We start from the raw sequence: 20,400 nt of genomic DNA on the forward strand, positions 1-20,400 counted from the left end.
CCATTGTGACATTAAGAGTCCACTACATGACTCTCATGGCCAATCGGGCCATTAGGTTGACCTGAACTGAGGACGCCATGTGTCCCAGGAGGATGAGAAAGTGGTGTGCAGTCGCGGAGTGCTGAGACTGCAGCTGGTGTGCAAGAGACATGAGAGTGGGAGGTCACTGTCGAGGCAGAAAAGCCTTTGCCTGCAAGGTGTCCAAGTCTGCCTCAATGAACGATAAGGTTTGAGATGGGACTAAGTAGGATTTGTCATAGTTGACAAGAAATCCAAGCGAAATTAGAGTGTGTAGGGTAAGATGTAGGGATGACAGAGCAGCTTGCTGAGTGGGAGCCCTGATTAACCAATCGTCTAGATAGGGGTAGACGTGGACACCTTGAGTCCTGAAAAAGGCTGCAACTACGATGAGGTATTTTGTGAAGACTCGTGGTGCAGATGCGAGTCCGAATGGAAGCACTCTGTGCTGATAGTGCTTGGGGCCTACTAGAAACCTCAGGTATTTGCGATGGGATGGAATTATCACGATATGAGTGTATGCGTCCTGGAGGTCTAGAGAGCAGAGCCAGTTTCCTCTTTGTAGAAGAGGAAGAAGAGAGCCCAAGGTTACCATTTTGAACTTCTCTCGCTGGCACATGGGTCCAGAATTGGACGAACGACCCCCGATTTTTTGGGGATTAGAAAGTACCAGGAATAGAACCCTAGGCAGTGCTGAGAGTAGGGTACTGGTTCTATTGCCTTGGACTGAAGGAGGAGGGAGACCTCCTGGTCCAAAAGGATGGAGTGATCGGATGTTCTCCACATCGGTAGAGGTGGGGAGTCTGGTGGAATGGAGAGAAAGTTCAGATGATAACCCTGAGCAATTATCGCCAGGTCCCACTGGTCTGAGGTGATCGAGTGCCACCTGTTGTTGAAATGGCACAATCGACCTCCCACTGGTATGTGGAGCAATGGAAGCTGGCTGCTGCTCTCTATGCAGGAGTCAAAAGCCGGAAGCAGGACCTGGTTGAGGAGCTGCTTGCGATTTTTGCTTTCGTATCTGACGAGACTGGGTTTTTTGAAACGGTCTCATAGAACAGGTTCTAGCTGGTGGCGGGTAGGATTTCTTCGGGCGGAAGAATTACTTCTTAAGAGTCCTTTCAGAAGGGCTGTTTTGAAGAGTACTCAGAAGGCATCAGACAGAGCTGTCTTTGGGTCTCATGATGGTCCTTGAGTTCCGCCACTGTTCGTTGAATCTGCTCGCCAAATAGATTATCTCCTATACAAGGCAGGTCGGATAATCTGTCTTGTACTTCAGGGTGAAGGTCGGAAGACTTGAGCCAGGCCCATCGTCTTGGGAGATAGCAGCTGCAGAATCCCTGGTAGCAGTGTCAAAGATATCGTAAGATGAACTGATCTCATGCTTGCCTGCCTCAAAACCCTTGTTTACTAGGGTTTGGAGTTGATCTTGAAATTGCTGAGGCAGGGAGTCTGTCAAGTCTTGTATCTGCTTAAATAAGACCCTCTTATATTGGGTCATATAGAGCTCATAAGAGGCAATTCTGGAGATGAGCATTGATCCCTGGAAGACACGGCGACCAATGGTATCTAGAAATTTCTGTTCCTTGCCTGGGGGAAAGGAAGTGTGAGGTTTTGATCTCCTTGCTCTTTTCTGGGCAGATTCTACAACCACAGATTTGTGATCCAATTGAGGTTTGTGAAAGCCTGGAGCTGACTGTACGAGATAGGTGGTGTTAGCTTTCCTGGTGACTGGAGCAATAGAGCCAGGATGTTCCCAGTTCTTTTTGAGGAGATCCAGAAGAACCTGGTGGATAGGGATGGAGGTTATTTCCTTGGGAGCATCCAGGAGTTGTAGCAACTCCATCATTTGATGCCTATAGTCCTGTTCCGCCTGTAATTGGAAGGGAACCAATTCAGACATCTCCTTCACAAAATTTATAAAGGAAAGGTCCTCTGGAGGAGAATGCTTTCTGCTTTCAGTAGGTGAAGGTGGTAAAGGCAAATCATTGGTGTCTGGTGAAGAATCATCAGTCCAGGTATCATAGGGATCAGCACCTGCTCCTCTAGGGACTAGAGGAGGACGGGGCGGTGGGATCTCTGAAGGTCCTGGTCGAGGCTCTGAAGGACTCGAAGGAATAACTGGAGGCACCGGCATCGATGGATGGCTCGGTGGCGCCGGACGTATCGGTACCGATAGATGGATTGGTGGCACCGACGGACAAATCGGCACCGATAGATGGATCGGTGGCACCGACGGACATATTGGCATCGATGGCTGAGGCATCGGCAGAACTCCCGATGGAGGGATGCGGAACGGTGTTTCTCCTCCCGATGACAAAGTAAGCGGGGAGGGCACTGGAGCCATCGGTGACCCAGGGTCCATCAGTGGAAAAGTGGCCATGAGCACTTCCATCCTTGAGAGCAGCGGTGCCAACGCTGCTGGAATCAGGTCGGTGGTCGGTTCCGCAATTGGTACCGGTGTCGGAGGAACTTGGAATCGATGCATCGCTTTGTCGATGGCCTCCTGAACCATCCGGTCCAGTTCTTCTCGGAGACCTAGAGCAAGCAGGCCCGGCTCCGAAATAGAAGGAGGAGGCAGAGGCATAGCCGGAGGGACCACCATTAAAGGCGGAGTCGCGGCTCCCAATACCCTGTCAGGTGAGGGTTGCCTCAGTGACCCAGTCGCCGAAAAGGTCGGTGCCTTTTCTGGACGGGGTTTCTTCGACGGCAGCTTGGACGATGGCGAGGTCGATTATTTCGCTCCCTCGATGGTCCGAGACTTTCGATGTCAGTGGCGATATTTATCTCTACGATCCCCATGGTCCTGAGGGGGAGTAGAGGGTGTTAAAGGCCGAGAGGTCGTCGATGCCGGATGGTCACCGGCCGGTGGTCAATACTGGCGCGAAGTTTACAGTGCTGGTTCTGACGACGTCGATGCAATGGACAGCGCCGGGGTTTGAGCATGGAAGAGAAGTTCCATCTTCTCCATTCTGGCCTTGCGACCTTTTGGTGTCATTAGGGCACATTTGGTGCAGGTTAGGACATCGTGCTCACATCCGAGACACATTACACAGACTTTGTGAGGGTCTGTGATGGACATGGTGCGATTACAGTCCAGGCACCGGCAGAACCCCGACACCAAGGCCATGAAAAAATTGAGCCATGGTACAGTCGAAGGCCAGTAGGTTGCGAGGGCCAAACTCGACGGTAATTGACGGAAAATGGGTAAAAAAACTTACCGGAGTACCGTGGCTTGAAAAAAGTGAAGGAAGGACCCCATGGAGTAAATTAATTTTTAGTAATTCCGTGAGGAAAATTCCTGTCAGGAATCTGTGCAGAGCTCCTTAACCACGTGGCTACTGCTGCGTGAAAAAAAGATGACTGAAGGGGGACCCCTGCTGGCTGCAGGGTTAGTGCCATGCTGGGCATGCCCAGTAGGGGCCAGTCAGAGTTCTGGAAACTTTGACAGAAGTGTTCCGTGATTGGGCTCCATCCTGTGATGTCACTCATATATGAGGACTACCATCCTGCTTGTCCTGTGAGAACACCATTTACAGAGGACATTGTGTGGACAAGGTACATCCCAGGATACCAAGGGAGCTAAGAGAATTCTGACAGGTCCACTGAAAGACTTGTACTATAAATCCCTGGAAACGGGCATGGTGCTGCAAGACTGGAGAAGGGCGGTGGTGGTCCCACTTCACAAAAGTGAGAGCAGAGAGGAGGCTGGAAACCACAGGCTGGTTAGCCTTACCTCGGTAGTGGGAAAATTAATGGAAACACTGTTGAAGGAAAGGCTAGTCATCCATCTACAATCTAATGAGTTGCAGAATCCGAGGCAACATAGTTTTACCAGAGGAAGATTGTGTCAAATGAATCTGATAGATTTTGAATGGTCAACAAGAGAATTAGATAAGGAAGTGCACTCAATATGATTTATCTAAATTTCAGCAAAGCTTTTGATACTGTCCCGCATAAGAGGCTTATGAACAAAATGAAAAGCACGGGAGTGGGTCCTGAAATGGTGAAATGGATTACCAATTTGTTAACTGACAATCGAAAGCAAGGAGTGGTAAATATAACCTACTCTAAGGAGAGAAGAATGATAAGTAGAGTTCCTCAAGGATTGGATCTGCGGCCGGCTCTGTTCAAGATCTTTGTGAGCAACACAGTGGAAAGGTTAGCTGGAAAAGTTTGTCTTTTTACAGATGACACCAAGATCTACAAAAGAGTGGACACATCTAAAGGAACAGAGAGAATGAGAAGTGATCTAAGAAAGCCTGAGTAGTCGTCGAACGTTTGGCAGCTGGGATTGAATGTCAAGAAGTGCAGATTCATGCATTTGGGGTACAGAAATCTATGGGGGGGTGCAAGACTGATCTACAAAGACTGGGAAAGAGACCTTGGGGTGATAGTGTCTGTATGTCAGTAATATAAGAAAATTATTCCTTACCTGCTAATTTTCGTTCCTGTAGTACCATGGATCAGTCCAGACAGTGGGTTATGTCCCCAATCCAGCAGATGGAGTCAGCCAAAACCTTGAGGGGGCGTCACCATGAGTGCTACTACCCCCTCTGCAGGAGTTCAGTATCGAGAATATCCAAGCCCGAGTAAAACAAGAACCCCCAAATTGGATCAAGTTTAATGAGCGGCAACAATCAGCCGTAGAACGTAGGCAACAAAACCGAGCCCTTCCCACCAACGGGTGGGAGGACAAAAGGTCAGCGTGTCAACCCCCAAAACGGAACAGTGACAAACAGGTAAGAACTGAGCAATCGGAGAGACAGAAAATACTACCGTCCCGTAGAGGAAAAACCCCGTCGAGCAGGAGTAGGACCCAAATGCGGTGGGCGTCTGGACTGATCCATGGTACTACAGGAACGAAAATTAGCAGGTAAGGAATAATTTTCTTTTCCCTGTACGTACCTGGATCAGTCCAGACAGTGGGATGTACCCAAGCGTCCCTAAACCGGGTGGGGTCCTGCGAGACCTGCTCGTAGAACCTGCTCACCAAAGTGTCCAAAGACCGAGGAAGCGAGGTGAAGACGATAGTGTCTGGAGAACGTGTGTAACGATTTCCAGGTGGCTGCTCTACAGATTTCTTGAGAGGAGACCGAGCGGGTCTCCGCCCAAGAGGACGCCTGAGAGCGTGTAGAATGCGCAACAATACCGGGCGGGGGAGTCCGCCCCACCCCAATGTAGGAAGCGGCAATGCCGGCCTTCAACCATCTGGCAATGGTCGTCTTTGAGGCCTGAGCTCCCTTCCGAGGGCCGGACCAGAGGACGAAGAGATGGTCAGAAGTCCTGAAATCATTCGTAGCCTCCAGATAGCGGTGCAGGGTGCGCTTGACGTCCAGAAGCCGGAGAGACCTCGGTTCCGAAGCGGAGAAGGAAGGAAGCTCCACCGTCTGATTCACATGGAACGCGGACACCACCTTCGGGAGAAAGGAGGGAACAGTGCGAATCGAAACCCCGGAATCCGAGAATCGGAGGTAGGGTTCCCTGCACGACAGGGCCTGCAGCTCCGAGATGCGCCGAGCGGAGCAGATGGCCACCAGAAACACCGCCTTGAGAGTGAGATCCTTGATTGTCGCATTCCGCAGTGGTTCAAACGGAGGTCCCGACATGGCCCGTAGCACCAGGTTGAGACTCCAGGAGGGACAAGGATTCCGCACCGGAGGTCGCATGTGTTGAACCCCTTTGAGGAAATGGAGAATATCCGGGTGTTGTAGCAGGGAACCCCCGTCTCGCAGGAGCGAGCCAAGGGCGGCCACCTGAACCCGGAGAGAGTTGTAGGCAAGCCCCTTGTCCACCCCTGCTTGCAGGAACTGAAGGATCTGAGGAACCGAAGCCTCAGAGGGACTCGTGTTCAGGCCGGCACACCACAGCTCGAACACCTTCCAGACTCGCACATAGGCTACCGACGTCGAAGTCTTCCGAGAACGCAGCAGTGTTGAGACTACCGCCTCCTGGTAGCCCCGGCGCCGGAGGCGGCGCCTCTCAAAAGCCAGGCCGCAAGACAGAAGAGTTCTGCCTGGTCGAAAAATACCGGGCCTTGGTGAAGGAGGCGGGGGAGATGTCCCAGACGGATGGGTCCGTCGATCACCAGATGGATCAGGTCCGCAAACCAAGGTCGTCTTGGCCACTCCGGGGCGACGAAGATCACCGGTCCCTGGTGGACCTCTACCCGGCGGAGTAGTCTTCCCACAAGTGGCCACGGCGGGAACGCGTAAAGGAGCAGGTTGGCCGGCCACGGGAGTACGAGAGCGTCCACGCCCTCCGCTCCCCGCTCTCTCCGGCGGCTGAAGAACCGGGGAGCCTTGGTGTTTCGTGCGGACGCCATGAGGTCGAGATGGGGGGGTCCCCACCGCCGAACGAGCAGCTGCATCGCCTCGTCGGAGAGGGACCATTCCCCGGGGTCCAAGAGCTGACGGCTGAGGTAATCGGCCTGTATGTTGTCCACGCCTGCGATGTGTGAGGCCGCCAGGCGGGCCAGATGCCGCTCCGCCCACTGCATCAGCATCTCTGTTTCGAGCGCGACCTGCGGACTGCGAGTGCCCCCCTGTCGGTTGATATAGGCCACCGTCGTCGCATTGTCCGATAAGATCCTGACCTCCCGGTTCTGGAGGAGAGGCAGGAAGTGCTGGAGAGCTAATCTGACCGCTCTGGTCTCCAGGAGATTGATGGACCATTTTGATTCCTCCGCGGACCACGTTCCTTGCGTGGCGCTGCGGTCGCAGACCGCTCCCCAGCCTACGAGACTGGCGTCGGTGGTTACCACGACCCAATTTGGCAGATCGAGAGACACGCCGCGGGCCAAATTCTCCGGATTCATCCACCAGGTCAGACTGTTCCGGGCAAACAGCGGCAGGGGAAGGAGCACCTGGTAGTCCTGCGAGAGCGGCTTCCAGCGGGATAGAAGCGCTCTCTGTAGAGGTCTGAGGTGCGCAAATGCCCAAGGGACCATGTCGATGGTGGAACCCATCACCCCTAGGAGCTGCAGGTAGTCCCAGGAGGTGGGAACCGATAACGCAGAAAACCGTTGTATGTGTTCCCGCAGGGCTTGCGCCTTGTCCTGACGTAGAAAAACCGCGCCCACACGGGTGTCGAAGGTCGCCCCCAGGAAATCCAAGCGCTGCGAGGGCACCAGGGAGCTCTTGGAAAAGTTCACCACCCATCCTAGGGACTGCAGAAACTCTATGACTCTGGCCACGGCCTCCTGTCCATGCCGAAAAGACTTCGCTCGAATGAGCCAATCGTCCAGGTAAGGATGAACTAGGATCCCCTCCTTCCGCAAGGCAGCCGCTACCACCACCATGATCTTGGTGAAAGTGCGCGGAGCCGTTGCCAGCCCGAACGGGAGAGCCACGAACTGGAAATGTTGATCCAGGATCTTGAACCGTAGCAGACAATGATGCTCCCGGCGAATGGGGATGTGGAGGTAGGCCTCCGTCAGGTCCAAGGAGGCCAGGAATTCCCCGCGATGCACCGCCGTGATCACGGACCGCAGCGTTTCCATGCGGAACCGAACCACCCGGAGTGATTTGTTGACTTCCTTCAAGTCCAGAATGGGCCGGTAGGAACCGTCCTTCTTTGGCACCACGAAGTAGATGGAATAATGGCCCGAGCCCACCTCTCCGAAGGGCACGGGCGCAATGGCGCCTATCTCCCAAAGTCTGTCCAGGGTCAACTGCACCGCCTGTCGCTTGGTGTCCGAGCCGCAAGGGGAGAATATGAACCGTCCCTTTGGAGCGCGGACAAACTCCAACGCGTAACCTTGTCCGATGGTGTCCAAAACCCACTGATCCGAGGTGATTCGCGCCCACTCCTCGTAGAAGAACGCCAGTCGCCCCCCGATCCTGGGGACGGCGGAGTGGGCGAGCTGAACATCATTGCGAGGACTTGGGAGGGGGTTGCCCAGCTGCGGGGGTGGGACGCGCGGGGCGGCGCCCGCGAAAGGAGCGAGACCAGGGCTGAGACCTGGGGGCAGAGGGCCTGGTTGCCGCCGGTCTGTAGTTCCGGTAGCGCCGTTGCGCCCTGGCTCTGGTCCGCGAGGACGGAAAAACCCTGGTGGAGCGATACCTGTCTTCCGGCAGGCGATGAACCGCATTTTCCCCCAGCGTCTTGATGATTTGATCCAAGTCCTCCCCGAACAGGAACTTGCCCCTGAATGGCAGGGAGCCCAGGCTCGACTTGGAGGATGTGTCCGCCGCCCAGTTGCGAAGCAATAGGAGGCGCCGTGCCGCTACCACCGAGGCCATGGAGCGGGCGAGGACCCGAAACAGGTCATAGGAGGCGTCAGCCCCATATGCAACCGCCGCTTCCAGTCTATCCGCCTGGGCGGCCTCCCCGGCCGGTAGGACCTGAGAGGTGAGCAGTTGTTGAACCCAGAGAAGGCTGGCCCGCTGGACCAGCGAGCTACACATCACAGCCCGCAATCCTACCGCGGAGACCTCGAAGACCCGCTTGAGGAAGACTTCCAACTTGCGATCTTGTGCGTCTCGTAAGGCCGCACCCCCTGTCACTGGGATGGTAGTCCTCTTCGTGACCGCTGTCACCGCGGAGTCCACTTTCGGTACCTTGATGAGATAGAGAAAATCGTCCGGCAGCGGGTAGAGCCGCTCCATGGTCCGGCTGCCCTTGAAGGAAGCTTCCGGGGCATCCCACTCTCCGGTGAGAAGCTGAAGGAAAGAATCATGAATGGGAAAAGCCCGAGCCCTCGGCCTCCGGGCTGCCAAGACCGGATCCCCCTTCCTTGAGGAAGTGACCACAGCGGGCGCTACGGGCGCGGGCGGCTCCGGTGGTGGATCGAGGTCCAACTCCTTAATAACCTGTGGCAGGAGGTCCTCCAGCTCTTCCCTCTGGAACAGACGCAGCGTGTGCGGATCATCACCTTCTGAAATGGAATCCCCTTGACCCGGGTCTGCCGGATCCGATCCAGGGGAACCTGGTCCTGTGCCCGCAGTCCCCGAGCTCCCCGGGAGCCGGGCGCGAGCGGGGGGGGAGGGGGGCCCCCACACCCGCCGGAGCGGGGGGGCCGGGGGGGGCAGAGGGGCCCCCACAGGTAGGGAGGGCCGCGGTATCTTGTGTGGGGGAGGTCCCGTGGGAGGCTCAAGGCTCTGCAGATATGCCGTGTGCAGCAAAAGGATAAACTCTGGGGAAAACCCTTGTCTACCGGAGGGGGGCTCCGAGGGGGGGGCCCCCGGCGGGACTGCCTCCGGGTCCGGTTCCGGGAGTAAATGTGGCGGGGACTCCCCCCCATCCCCGGTCCCAAGCGCCGTCTGTTCCCCTTCAGGGGGTGCAGAGTGTAAAATGGCCGCCGTTCCCGCCAAGAATGGGGGAGGGGCCGGCCCCCGCCGCCCGGGCAAACCTGTTAGACGCGGGAAATCGATGAGGGGCCGCGAGGTGCCCTCCCCCCCGGGGAGACACCTCGCACAGATGCCCTCCCTCGAAATCCGCGATCCCGGCTCGCCGCAAGCAGAGCAGCGCTCTGGCCGCGGCATCGGAGCTGAGAAGAAAAACAGGGCCGGCAGATTAAACCACCCGGCAGAGCCTCGGGGGGGGCCGAGAACGGGAGCGCCGCTGCGGGAGGGGGCCCGACGGCCTGCACAACCCGAATAGGAAGAAGAAAAACGGCGCCGCAGGGGGGCCTCCTGGCCGCACAACCCGAAGAGGAAGCAAAACGGCACCGCGGGGGGGCCTCCTGGCCGCGCGTACCCGCCGACGCCGCTCTCCCTGCCTGCCTCTGCAGCCCACGAGGAGCCGCGAAAATGGCCGCGGGCAAGGGAGAGAAACGCGGAGGGGCCGGACCTACAGGCCTTCGCGAGCCCCTCCGTCGAAGATCAGCTGCAAGCAAGGAGAAAAGTAAAGGAAAACGACACTCACTTACCCCGCTCGCAAGGAGAGAAGAAGAAGAGAGCAAAACAAACCCTGAGGGAAGCCACGCCTCCCAATTAGAGCCCTCTAACTTTTTTTTTTTTTTTTTAACAAACTTGATCCAAAAAGAAATAGGCAGAGAGAAAAACCAAATCAGAGAAGAAATACAAGAAATGCCTGAGTAATCGGGAGCAACCCGGATTCACTACTCGCATCTGCTGGAGTCAGAAGATACTGAACTCCTGCAGAGGGGGTAGTAGCACTCATGGTGACGCCCCCTCAAGGTTTTGGCTGACTCCATCTGCTGGATTGGGGACATAACCCACTGTCTGGACTGATCCAGGTACGTACAGGGAAGGAGAAATTTAATCTTACCTGATCATTTTCTTTCCTTGATTCATTCTACAACAGTCCACACAAGTGTGTTGTCTTCCCCTGCCAGCAGATGGAGACAGAGCGCAGACCTTTTCTTGTAACATCATCATGAATACTTAGACAGATGCTGTTCAGCTAGCCAGGATTCTCATGACAAAGCCAGAAGAAGGAACACACTAAAGACTAAGAATTAGGTTTAAGATTTTGGCGCTGGTATTCAAATGTTTACATGGCTTGGTACCTCAGGGTTTTTCAGATGGTTTATGTCCTTAGCAACCTGCTCGTGTTTTACACTCAACTTTTAAACTGTTGGAGATTCCTTCTATCAGAGATTTGCCTGATGGAATTACAGGAACATGTTTTCTCATTGGCTGGTCCTACTCTTTGGAATGCGTGCCTGGATTCCTTAAAAGCTATTTAGGACCTGCAGAGTTTTAGAAAGTTGTTAAAACCTATCTTTTTACGGAAGCATATGCAAAGTTATAGCTCTGGACTATTTTTTTTGGAGATGCAGAGAAGATTTTATATTAGTAGCATCAAATATGAATGGGCTTAGGGTTATGGACTGCTGTAATTATAATTTGTTTTAATTCTGCTTTGTCTGTATTGTTTTATGTTTTTTTATGCATGTAAGTTATACCCCACTAAGATTTTTAGATTAGCGGGCTATAAATTTTATAAATAAACTAAACATGCTTTTTTTTTTTTTTTTACACAATAAATCTAAATAAAGATCCCCTTAGAAATCTCTCCCAAAACATACAAAGAACACAGGAGAAAAAAAAAAAGAGAGAACAACTGGGAACTACTTACAGAAGGACAGGAGCAGCTGGAATCTACTCCAAAGAAGATCCAAAACTTTCTGTAAACAAATAAGCACACTTGATAGCAGCATAGGCTCTAATTTCCTGGGTGGGTCCTGAACTAGTGTAGCAGGAATCAAGGAAAGAAAATTTTCGGGTGAGATTAGATTTCTCCTTTCTTATCATTCTACTACATTAGTCCAGACAAGTGAGAAGTATGTTCTTATGTTCTTAATTAATCTGGGAGGGAGGAAATTAGAGCTGTTTTGAGACATGTAGCATCAAAAGCCACATCCCTCTTGCCATGAACATTTTTTTTTTTAAGTTTATTTATTATGTACGTCTGGTTGTAAACTGTTTTGATTAATTCTTTTGCATTGTAAAGGCGGTATATAAACATTTTTAAATAAATAAATAAATAAAATCTGTAATGTCTAGTAAAAGAATGCAAAGACAACCAACTGGCTGCCTTACAAATGTCTTCCAGGGAGATAGGTGAAGCTTCTACCTGAAGATCCTCAAGAACATGACGACCCTTTAGTATGTAAGCTGAAGTAATTACTTCCTTAATCCAATGAGCTAACATCAATTTGGAAGCTGCCCTGCCATTGTGTACTACTCTTTATAAACAACCACCAACCTATCCGATTTCCTAAAGGATTAGTGACTTCCAATACCTCAAGAGAACCCAGCGAAAATCATGAAATCAAAGGGATCTTTCTTTATCAGAGCATTCTTCTCTGGAAAAAGCCAGGAGTGGAATCAACTGATTCAAATGAAAAGAAGACACTCTCTACCTTAGGCGGGAAAGGTACCAGAAGAAGAGCAACTGGGTTGGAAGAAAGAAAAAAAAAAACAATGAATGGACCTCAACAAGAGAATTGTGATTATGCTTTGTGGAGTGGAGGGGTCTTGTGGGTGTTTAGCGGTGGCAGTTTGTATATGTAATGTTGTATTGTAGGTAATTAGTTTTATGTTGGATTTTATTATGTATGCTAAATCTGTAAATTGCTTCTATTGTAAATTTTATTGGTTATGCGCTATATAAATTTTCTAAATAAACTAAAAGCTTGGATATCGAAAATATATCTGGCAGAACAAACTGCCACCAAAAAGACTGTCTTTTTCTCTTGATCTAGAAAAGCTTGATCTAGAAAAGCAAGCCTATTAAAGCTCTGAGAACCAGATTCAAATTTCACTGAGGAATCAATGGCCTACACAGAGGCTGGATATGAGTCATTCCTTGAAAGAAATGGGAAACATCCAGATGAGAGGAGACCAAAACCCCAGCACTCAACTCCTATATCAGGAGATAGCAGCTACTTAAACCCTAAGGGAATTAAGGGCTAAGCCAGACCAGTCATTCTCTGCAACATAACTCACCATATCTTGACATAAGCAAGGGAAGTGGAAACTTTACAGGCCTTCAAGAAAACAGAAATTACTGATAATGAATATCCTTTCCTACATAACTGCAACCTTTCAAGAGCCAAGCCACAAGATAAAATGGAGCAGGATCTTCCATTACTACTGGGCCCAGATTCAAACAAACTCTTGTCCAAGGAAAACGAATCAGGGAATTAATATGAAGCTTCATGAGATCCGAATACCATGGCTAGTCTGAAGTCACCAAAATTACCAGAGCATGATGACATCCTATTCTTCTCACCATTCTCCCTATTATCAGCCAAGGTGGAAAAACATACAATAGCTATTCTCTGGCCAAGGTTAGACTAGGGCATCTATTGCCTGAGCATACTTCCTGCGACTGAAAAAATCGAGCTGCCATGGCATTCCTGCAAGTCACCATGAACTTCATCTGAGGGCGACCCCAATGAGCAACAATTTCCTGAAAGGCCTCCTTGCTGAGCTCCAACTCTCTGGGAACCAGTGTTTCTGCTAAGAAAATCTGCCTGAATATTTTCTACTCACACAATATGGGCCATGGAAACCTGTAGAAAATTCCTTTCCACCTATTGAAACATGAGACACCCCTGACTGCAAGTTCCCCTTTGTCTTTTCCCATAAGCTATTGCTGCTACATTGTTAGATAGAACTCAAACTAGCTATCCCTTCACCAAAGTCAAGAAGTGAAGCAGTGGCAATCTAATGGCTCTAGTCTGTTGATAGACTAAGAGACCTCCTTCTGCAACCAGAGTCCCTGAGTCCCTGGTCCTAACAGTGAGTCCCCTCCCAGCCCATTAAACTGACATCTGTAGTGATGATTACCCAAGAAGGGGGATCCAGGTTCACGCCTTCTCTAAGCTCAGTAGAGCTAATCATCAAGCAAGACCCTGCCTTACCGACAGAAGATGATGCAGACAAATTTCATAGTCCTGAGATTGAGGGGACCACTCAAAAGAAGAGATGACTGCAGAAGTCTCAGGTGAGCTCTGGCCCATGGGACCAAATCCAAGATGGCTGCCATGGAGCCCAGAAGGTAATTCCAGACTCTGGGTGACTGCTGAGCCAGAAAACTTTGCATCTGAGACAAAATCTTGTTCATTCTCTTTTAAGAAAGATACAGTCAACCTGCTCTTGTATCGAAAAAAAACTCATAAGTATTCTAGAGTTTGAGAAGACATGAGTTCCTTCTTGGCAAAATTCACCACCCACCCCAAACTTTCTAAAAACTGAACCACTTTTCTGGATATTGACAAACCTTCCTAGTAAGAATATGCCCGAATCAATCAATCATGAATAAGGGGATGGACCATAATTCCTTCTTTCTGTAAAACGACTGCCATTACCACCATTACCTAGATGAAGGCTCCTGAAACTGTTTCAAAACCAAAAAGAAGAGACTTGAATTGAAAATGTTTTCTCAAAATGCAAAACTGAGAATCTCTAGTGTTGTTCCTTGCTGGGAATGTGGAAGTATGCCTCCAACAAGTCCAGAAGAGACAGAAATTTGCCCGGACATAACCGCTAATAGCACCAATCAGTCTCCTTTCAAGAGTAAAATATGCACAGCTTGCCATTTACTCCTTTTAGATCTAGAATGGGCCTGAAAGATCCAAAATAAATGGAGTGACAACTGAGTCCCTGCTCCTCGGAGGAAAGGGAATCACTGCCTGCAACTGTTGCAGCTTCTCGAGCACAGACTGAGCCATCTGTTTCTTGAGAGGCAAAACGCAGGGAGAGAACATGAAGGTGTTGGGAATGGAAGCTGCGAGTTTTAGAGCGTAACCATTCTGCACCATATCTAGAACCCACAGTTCTGATATTATATGAGACCACTTCCAGACAAACAGCTATAGACAGCTGTCCTTACAGAGACGACCTGCTACCCCTTCTGAACCAGATACCTCTCCTTTGGGCTTCCTGTATCCACAAAAAGACTGTTTTCTATTCTTAAACCAAAAGCTTGAGAAGTAGACTGTCTACCTGGCCTTTTTCTTCTGGTTTCCCTAAAATGCCCACGGCCTCTATCTGATCAAAAGTAAGGTCTATCTTTATCTTAGAACATAAGATCACCGTACTAGATCAGACCAAGGATCCATCAAGACCAGCATCCTGTTTCCAACAGTGGCCAATCCAAGTCACAAAAACCTGGCAGGATCCCAAACAGTAGATTCCATGCTGCTTTTCTCAGGGATAAAAAGCAATGGATTCCTGCAATTCCACTATAATAATGGTTTATGGACTTTTCCTGAAGGAACTTGCCCAAACCTTTTTAAAATGCAGCTACACCAAGAGCTTTCTCCATATCCTCTGGCAATGAATTCCAGAGCTTAACTATGTGTTGAATAAAAAAAATATTTTATTAACTTTCAAGGTACAACTTAGTAACTTCATTGTGCAACCCCCTAACCTTTGCACTTTTTGAAAGGGTTTTGGACTCCAATGTCTTGACAAGACTCTCCAAATCTTCTCCAAACAACAACCTCCCCTTAAACTGAAGCTTACTCAAATGGGCTTTAGAGTCCACATCTGCCACCCTCTGCCACTGGCTACCCCAGAAGAGACGACTGACTTGCATCCTCTAGAAAGCTGCCCCAGCTCCAGGTGAGGAACGTGTGATCCAGCATAAGAGCACCCGAGCTACCTAACCCCCACTGCAGCCATCTGAAGTGCTGGTGAGGTAGAAGTAAAAGCATGCTTTAATAGGACTTCCAGCTTCTGTGCGGAGAATCCTCAGCTGCGCCAGTCCCTTCACAACCAGAACTGCCATCTTCTGCGTAACTGCCGAAATTACTGTAGCTGTAAAATGAGACGTGATAGCCTCAGAGGGCAAAGGATAATGCTTCCTTCCAGCTTTCCCTTCTTTGAGGCTCATTTCAGCTTATTCCCATTCTAAAAGGAACATCTCCTCTACCTCAGAGGAAGGGGAAATGCTTTAGATGTCTTGCGTAGTCCTTTGCAAACAGGAATCCTCTCAGGAGCTCCTCAACTTTAGAATCTGCCACTCTCAGGGAGGTGACTGAGAAATAGGAAAATAAACTGTATCCTTTTAAAACAACAAGATAATAGGCTCTGCCTCTCCTTCCTCTACAGATGCATAGCTCTCAATCAACGCCCTCTTTCTGCGCAGGGGCTAGAAGAATTCTCCCAGCAGACTCATCCCTCCACCAAAACAGCAGAGGACAACTTTGCTCGCTTAACTCAGGAGGCCTCAGCACTCTCCAAGGATGGAATGGGCCTTGCTCTCCCTCCTTTCACCACTGGGTATGGAGAGCAGAAGTGGAACCTGCCCTCAAATTGTGAAAATCTATCACAACAGGTAACACAGGAGGTGCAAAAATAGCAGACATGACTAGGAGAGGAGCACCAACTCTCCACCAAGGACCCGGCTTCTGCCTCCCGGTTCTCAACGCAGATTCAGAAGAAAGCATGCGTACACACAATCCTGCTGCTTCCTCCGAAGGAGCCAGCTGTGGCACCACAGGCTGCTGCAATAGTGCGTCTCTCACCTCGAGCAGGTGCCAGCAGCTCTACTGGACCATCGACTGCCGCAAACAGTTCACCATAGTCTCCGAGAGGAAAAGGAGAGAAAACCAAAACAAGCCCCTTCAGGACCCAAAATCAATTAACCCTTCCAGAGCCAGTCAGAACCTAAAAACAGTGCTTTCCTCTCAGCCTTCCTGCGACTTTTTTTTTAAACTTTACTTACTCAAGCAGAGGAATGAGACGGCAGGGAAAGTGGAATGGTAGGAGGAGAGAAAAATCCTTCACAGAGGATCCGGCTTGACAGAATTTCATAAATCCATAACTCAACCAAGCCCCTTCAGGAGCTGGGAGTTCCTGAAAGCAGGCACACTGAACTGGTAAAAAACCAGCAGCCCGGCCCTAAAAGTCCTGAAATTAAAAGATGCTGCTACTAAAATCTCCAGTTCTTCACCAGCTTGGAAAAATACCTGGGAAGCAATTCTGTTACAGCAGAACAGATCGTGCTCCCATCTGCTGGGGACAGAGAATGGTGGCTTTTGCTGAGTTGCACCTCTTTAAGCAGTCCTGATAACATCACAAGAAAAGCTCTGCTGGAAGGAGAAGAACAACCCACTTATCCGGACGACAAGAAAAGTCATGTTCACTGCACAAACAAATGTTAGGAAGACAAACAGCATGCACATGTGCAAAGCAGATTCAGGGACGGATGGTATGCACATGTGTGAGGCTGCGAAGCAAATTCGGGGATGGACAGCATGCATATGTGTCATTGGGAAGTAGATGTAGGACAGATTGTGCACGTGCATCTGCCTTTGAAGGAGATTCGGGTACAGACTGCTCATGCATGAGATTCGGGTACAGATTGTGCACGTGCATCTGCCTTTTAAGGAGATTCGGGTACAGACTGCACATGCATCTGCTTGTGCAGGAGATTCGGGTACAGACTGTGCACGTGCATCTGCTTGTGCAGGAGATTCGGGTACAGATTGTGCACGTGCATCTGCTTGTGCAGGAGATTCGGGTACAGATTGTGCACGTGCATCTGCTTGTGCAGGAGATTTGTGTACAGATTGTGCACGTGCATCTGCTTGTGAAGGAGATTCGGGTACAGATTGTGCACGTGCATCTGCTTGTGAAGGAGATTCGGGTACAGACTGTGCACGTGCATCTGCTTGTGCAGGAGATTCGGGTACAGACTGTGCACGTGCATCTGCTTGTGAAGGAGATTCGGGTACAGATTGTGCACGTGCATCTGCTTCTGCAGGAGATTCGGGTACAGATTGTGTACATGCATCTGCTTGTGCAGGAGATTCGGGTACAGATTGTGCACGTGCATCTGCTTGTGCAGGAGATTCGTGTACAGATTGTGCACGTGCATCTGCTTGTGCAGGAGATTCGGGTACAGATTGTGCACGTGCATCTGCTTGTGCAGGAGATTCGGGTACAGACTGTGCACGTGCATCTGCTTGTGCAGGAGATTCGGGTACAGATTGTGCACGTGCATCCGCTTGTGCATGAGATTCGGGTACAGATTGTGCACGTGCATCTGCTTGTGCAGGAGATTCGGGTACAGATTGTGCACGTGCATCCGCTTGTGCAGGAGATTCGGGTACAGATTGTGCACGTGCATCTACTTGTGCATGAGATTTGGTTACAGATTGTGCACGAGCATGAGGCTGGTAGGCTTGCAGTTGTTTGGAAAGAACTTTAGATGACATTAAAAATGTTTTTGCAAGCTTCACCTTGTCAGTTTCGATCTCACACACCACTTCATCCTCTCGAACTGCATCTCCAACAGCTGAAACAAATGAGAAGGTTCATCGGTGAAAATCAGTGAGCTACTACAGCAGAAGTCAACAGCGTAATAGAATAAATTATATATAATTGAAGGTAGTGGAAAAAGGAGGAAGGGAGCTTGAGTTATAAAATTATGGAGACAATGTGGTATATAACATAATGCGGTAGATTTCATACAGAGAGACAGTGTTGTGCATATCATACAATACAGCAGATATCAAACAAAAAGGCAATGCAGTTCCTATCAAACAAATCCGTATGCTGTACCAGCACAAAGCAAAACCTGCTGCACTGCTGTGGGCCAGATGGATTCTGCCCATAGTTTGCTCACCTCAGCAGTCAGTAATTCCAACCAGGGCGCCTGTGATGGAGGCAGGGCAGAGGCAAGGCCACCCAAGACCAGCAGCTTGCCTCCCCCTTGATGCTTGCCCACCCTGAAATTTACCATGCCCCATACAAACATTTCAGGAGCCACCACTGCAAACAAAACCTGTGCCCTCAGAGATGCTCTTATGGGCCACTGCAGTCTGTAGAAGGCATAATTGGGGCACTGCTAGCCAGAGAAGGGTAGGAGAGGGCCAAGGTAGTCATGGGGAGTTCAGGGCACAGATGGGGAAGTGGAAGAGAAGTCACAGCTGCCCAGGGTGGGAATAGTGGGGAAGGAGAAGAGGCAGGCAGGGCGCTCAGACCACAGCCCAGCTAGGCATAGGAAGTGTGTGCTGCGGGAGGAGGAACCATGTGCTGTCAGTACTTAAGGGCACTGATCAGAGAGACAGAAAAGGCAGTCAGCACACTGTCAGCCCAGGAGGGGAGATGCAGTCACACCAGGACAAGGATGGGGGCAGGCAGGTAGCTTGCCAGCCTAAGGCAGGGATGGGAGAGGCAGTCGGACGTGACGTGCAGGGGGAGGAGGTTGGGAATGGGAGATGTAGCAGTGTGAAAGGGAGAGGAGAAGCAGTCAGGGCAGGGATGAGGGTACGAGGGGGGCGAGGCAGTCAGAGCACGGGCAGCCTGGGAGGGTGTGGGAAATGGGAGAAGTAGGAATGGGGAGAGCAGGAGGAGTCAGGGAAGGGGAGGGCAGAGGTGCGATGGGATCAGAGGGGGAGAGGACAGCAGACAGCTCACTGCTAGCCTAGGCTGGGGATGGAGTCACTGCCAGCCTGGGGTAGGGAGGCGGCAGTGCATTACACCATCATGTCCTCAATGAGGGTCAGGTGACAGGGCAGTGACCTTCCCACCCCGCGATATTGTATAGGTTCTCAATCCAAGGGAGCAGGTAGCCAGGAAGAGGCAGTGAACAAGACGGCAATTTATTGGACATGATGAGTCAGGGATGCAATGAGAGGGGGAGCGAGTCTCTTACCTTTCTCCCATCTAACATCTCCCTCAGTGACTGATTCTGCGAAGGCCGGAGTCTTTACCGTCAGCACGTCTTCCCCTGCGGAGGAGCATCAGAGGCACAAAGGTGTCACAGCAGCCACAGTCTGTCAGGAAGCTAAGACAAACCCCTCATCTTGAAAGAGTCTAGCTGTGGAGTGGGTGGCGTGGGGACTGAAGGCTGGGCTGTGAACCACTGGGGACACGGGGGGGGGTGGCTGAATGGTGAGGGATGGACTCTCTCAGGGTGCAGGCGCCGTCACCAAATCTTACAGCCCTGTGCCCCCCAACACACACAATTCGTGATGCATCTATAATAGATTTTACATGAAAAGGGGCATTCAAAGCAGAGTCTTCTGAGGTGAAATTATCACTTACAACAAACACCACATATAATATAAATGTATACATACACTGCCGTGGTGCCCGTGAGGAAATCCGGCATAGGGTGCGGCCTATTGTAAACTATGCTGGGGTGTAGGCTTGGCCCTCAGAAAGCCATAATTAAATGGAGCTACAACTATAATAAAGTAAACCTCCCACACCAAACAGCACTAACTGCCAGCACTCAAACTATCCCTGCAAATATACCAGGCCCTAAAACACCAATACACCTCCTATTAGGAAAAAAAAGAACAAGTCAGGCTGCTATAGATCCCTACACACGAACCACATAGTAGCAACAATACCTCACCTCAGGCACACATGCAGAGCACAGACAGACCCTCACCAAATACAGAATAAAGCGAGCAGAAAGTATAAGCAGAAGCGTGCGGAGAAGAACTGAACTGGAAAGTGCAACAAGCCCGATTCTCCCACTCACTGACCCTCATACATTCCCTCCCTCAAACCCCTCCCAGCCACCGGGTGGTTTTCTATCCCGCGGGTGAGTCATTTGCTGGTACCACTGGGAAGGCCTGACCCGAGATAAAGCTGGACGGGCCATGGCCTGAGCGGCTCACCCTGTACTGACTCCTATGCACTATTAGGAACTCCAACTTGAAAAAAGTAACCACATCCTCTGGCAATGAATTCCAGAGCTTAAATATGCGCTGAGTGAAAAAGAATTTTCTTTGATTTGTTTTAAATGTGCCACATGCTAACTTCATGGAATGCCCCCTGGTCCTCCTATTATTTGAAAGAGTAAATAACCGAGTCACATCTACTCGTTCAAGACCTCTCATGATCTTAAACACCTCTATCATATCCCCCCTCAGTCGTCTCTTCTCCAAGCTGAACAGCCCTAACCTCTTCAGCCTTTCCTCATAGGGGAGTTGTTCCA

General features: G+C 50.5%; 1 protein-coding gene across 1 annotated transcript in view; it reads right to left on the reverse strand.

Moving 5' to 3' along the window:
- The window catches only part of DLST (dihydrolipoamide S-succinyltransferase), a gene marked incomplete at its 5' end in the record, with an annotated part of 166,900 nt that overhangs the window by 100,161 nt on the left and 46,339 nt on the right, over nt 1-20,400 (reverse strand). Inside the window, 2 exons of the mRNA XM_029598424.1 lie at nt 17,687-17,742; nt 19,105-19,179. Coding sequence (XP_029454284.1) covers nt 17,687-17,742; nt 19,105-19,179 — 131 coding nt within the window. The remainder of the gene's footprint in view (nt 1-17,686; nt 17,743-19,104; nt 19,180-20,400) is intronic.

The sequence above is a fragment of the Rhinatrema bivittatum genome, chromosome 4 (genome assembly GCF_901001135.1).
Source record: "Rhinatrema bivittatum chromosome 4, aRhiBiv1.1, whole genome shotgun sequence".
Lineage (NCBI taxonomy): Eukaryota > Metazoa > Chordata > Amphibia > Gymnophiona > Rhinatrematidae > Rhinatrema > Rhinatrema bivittatum.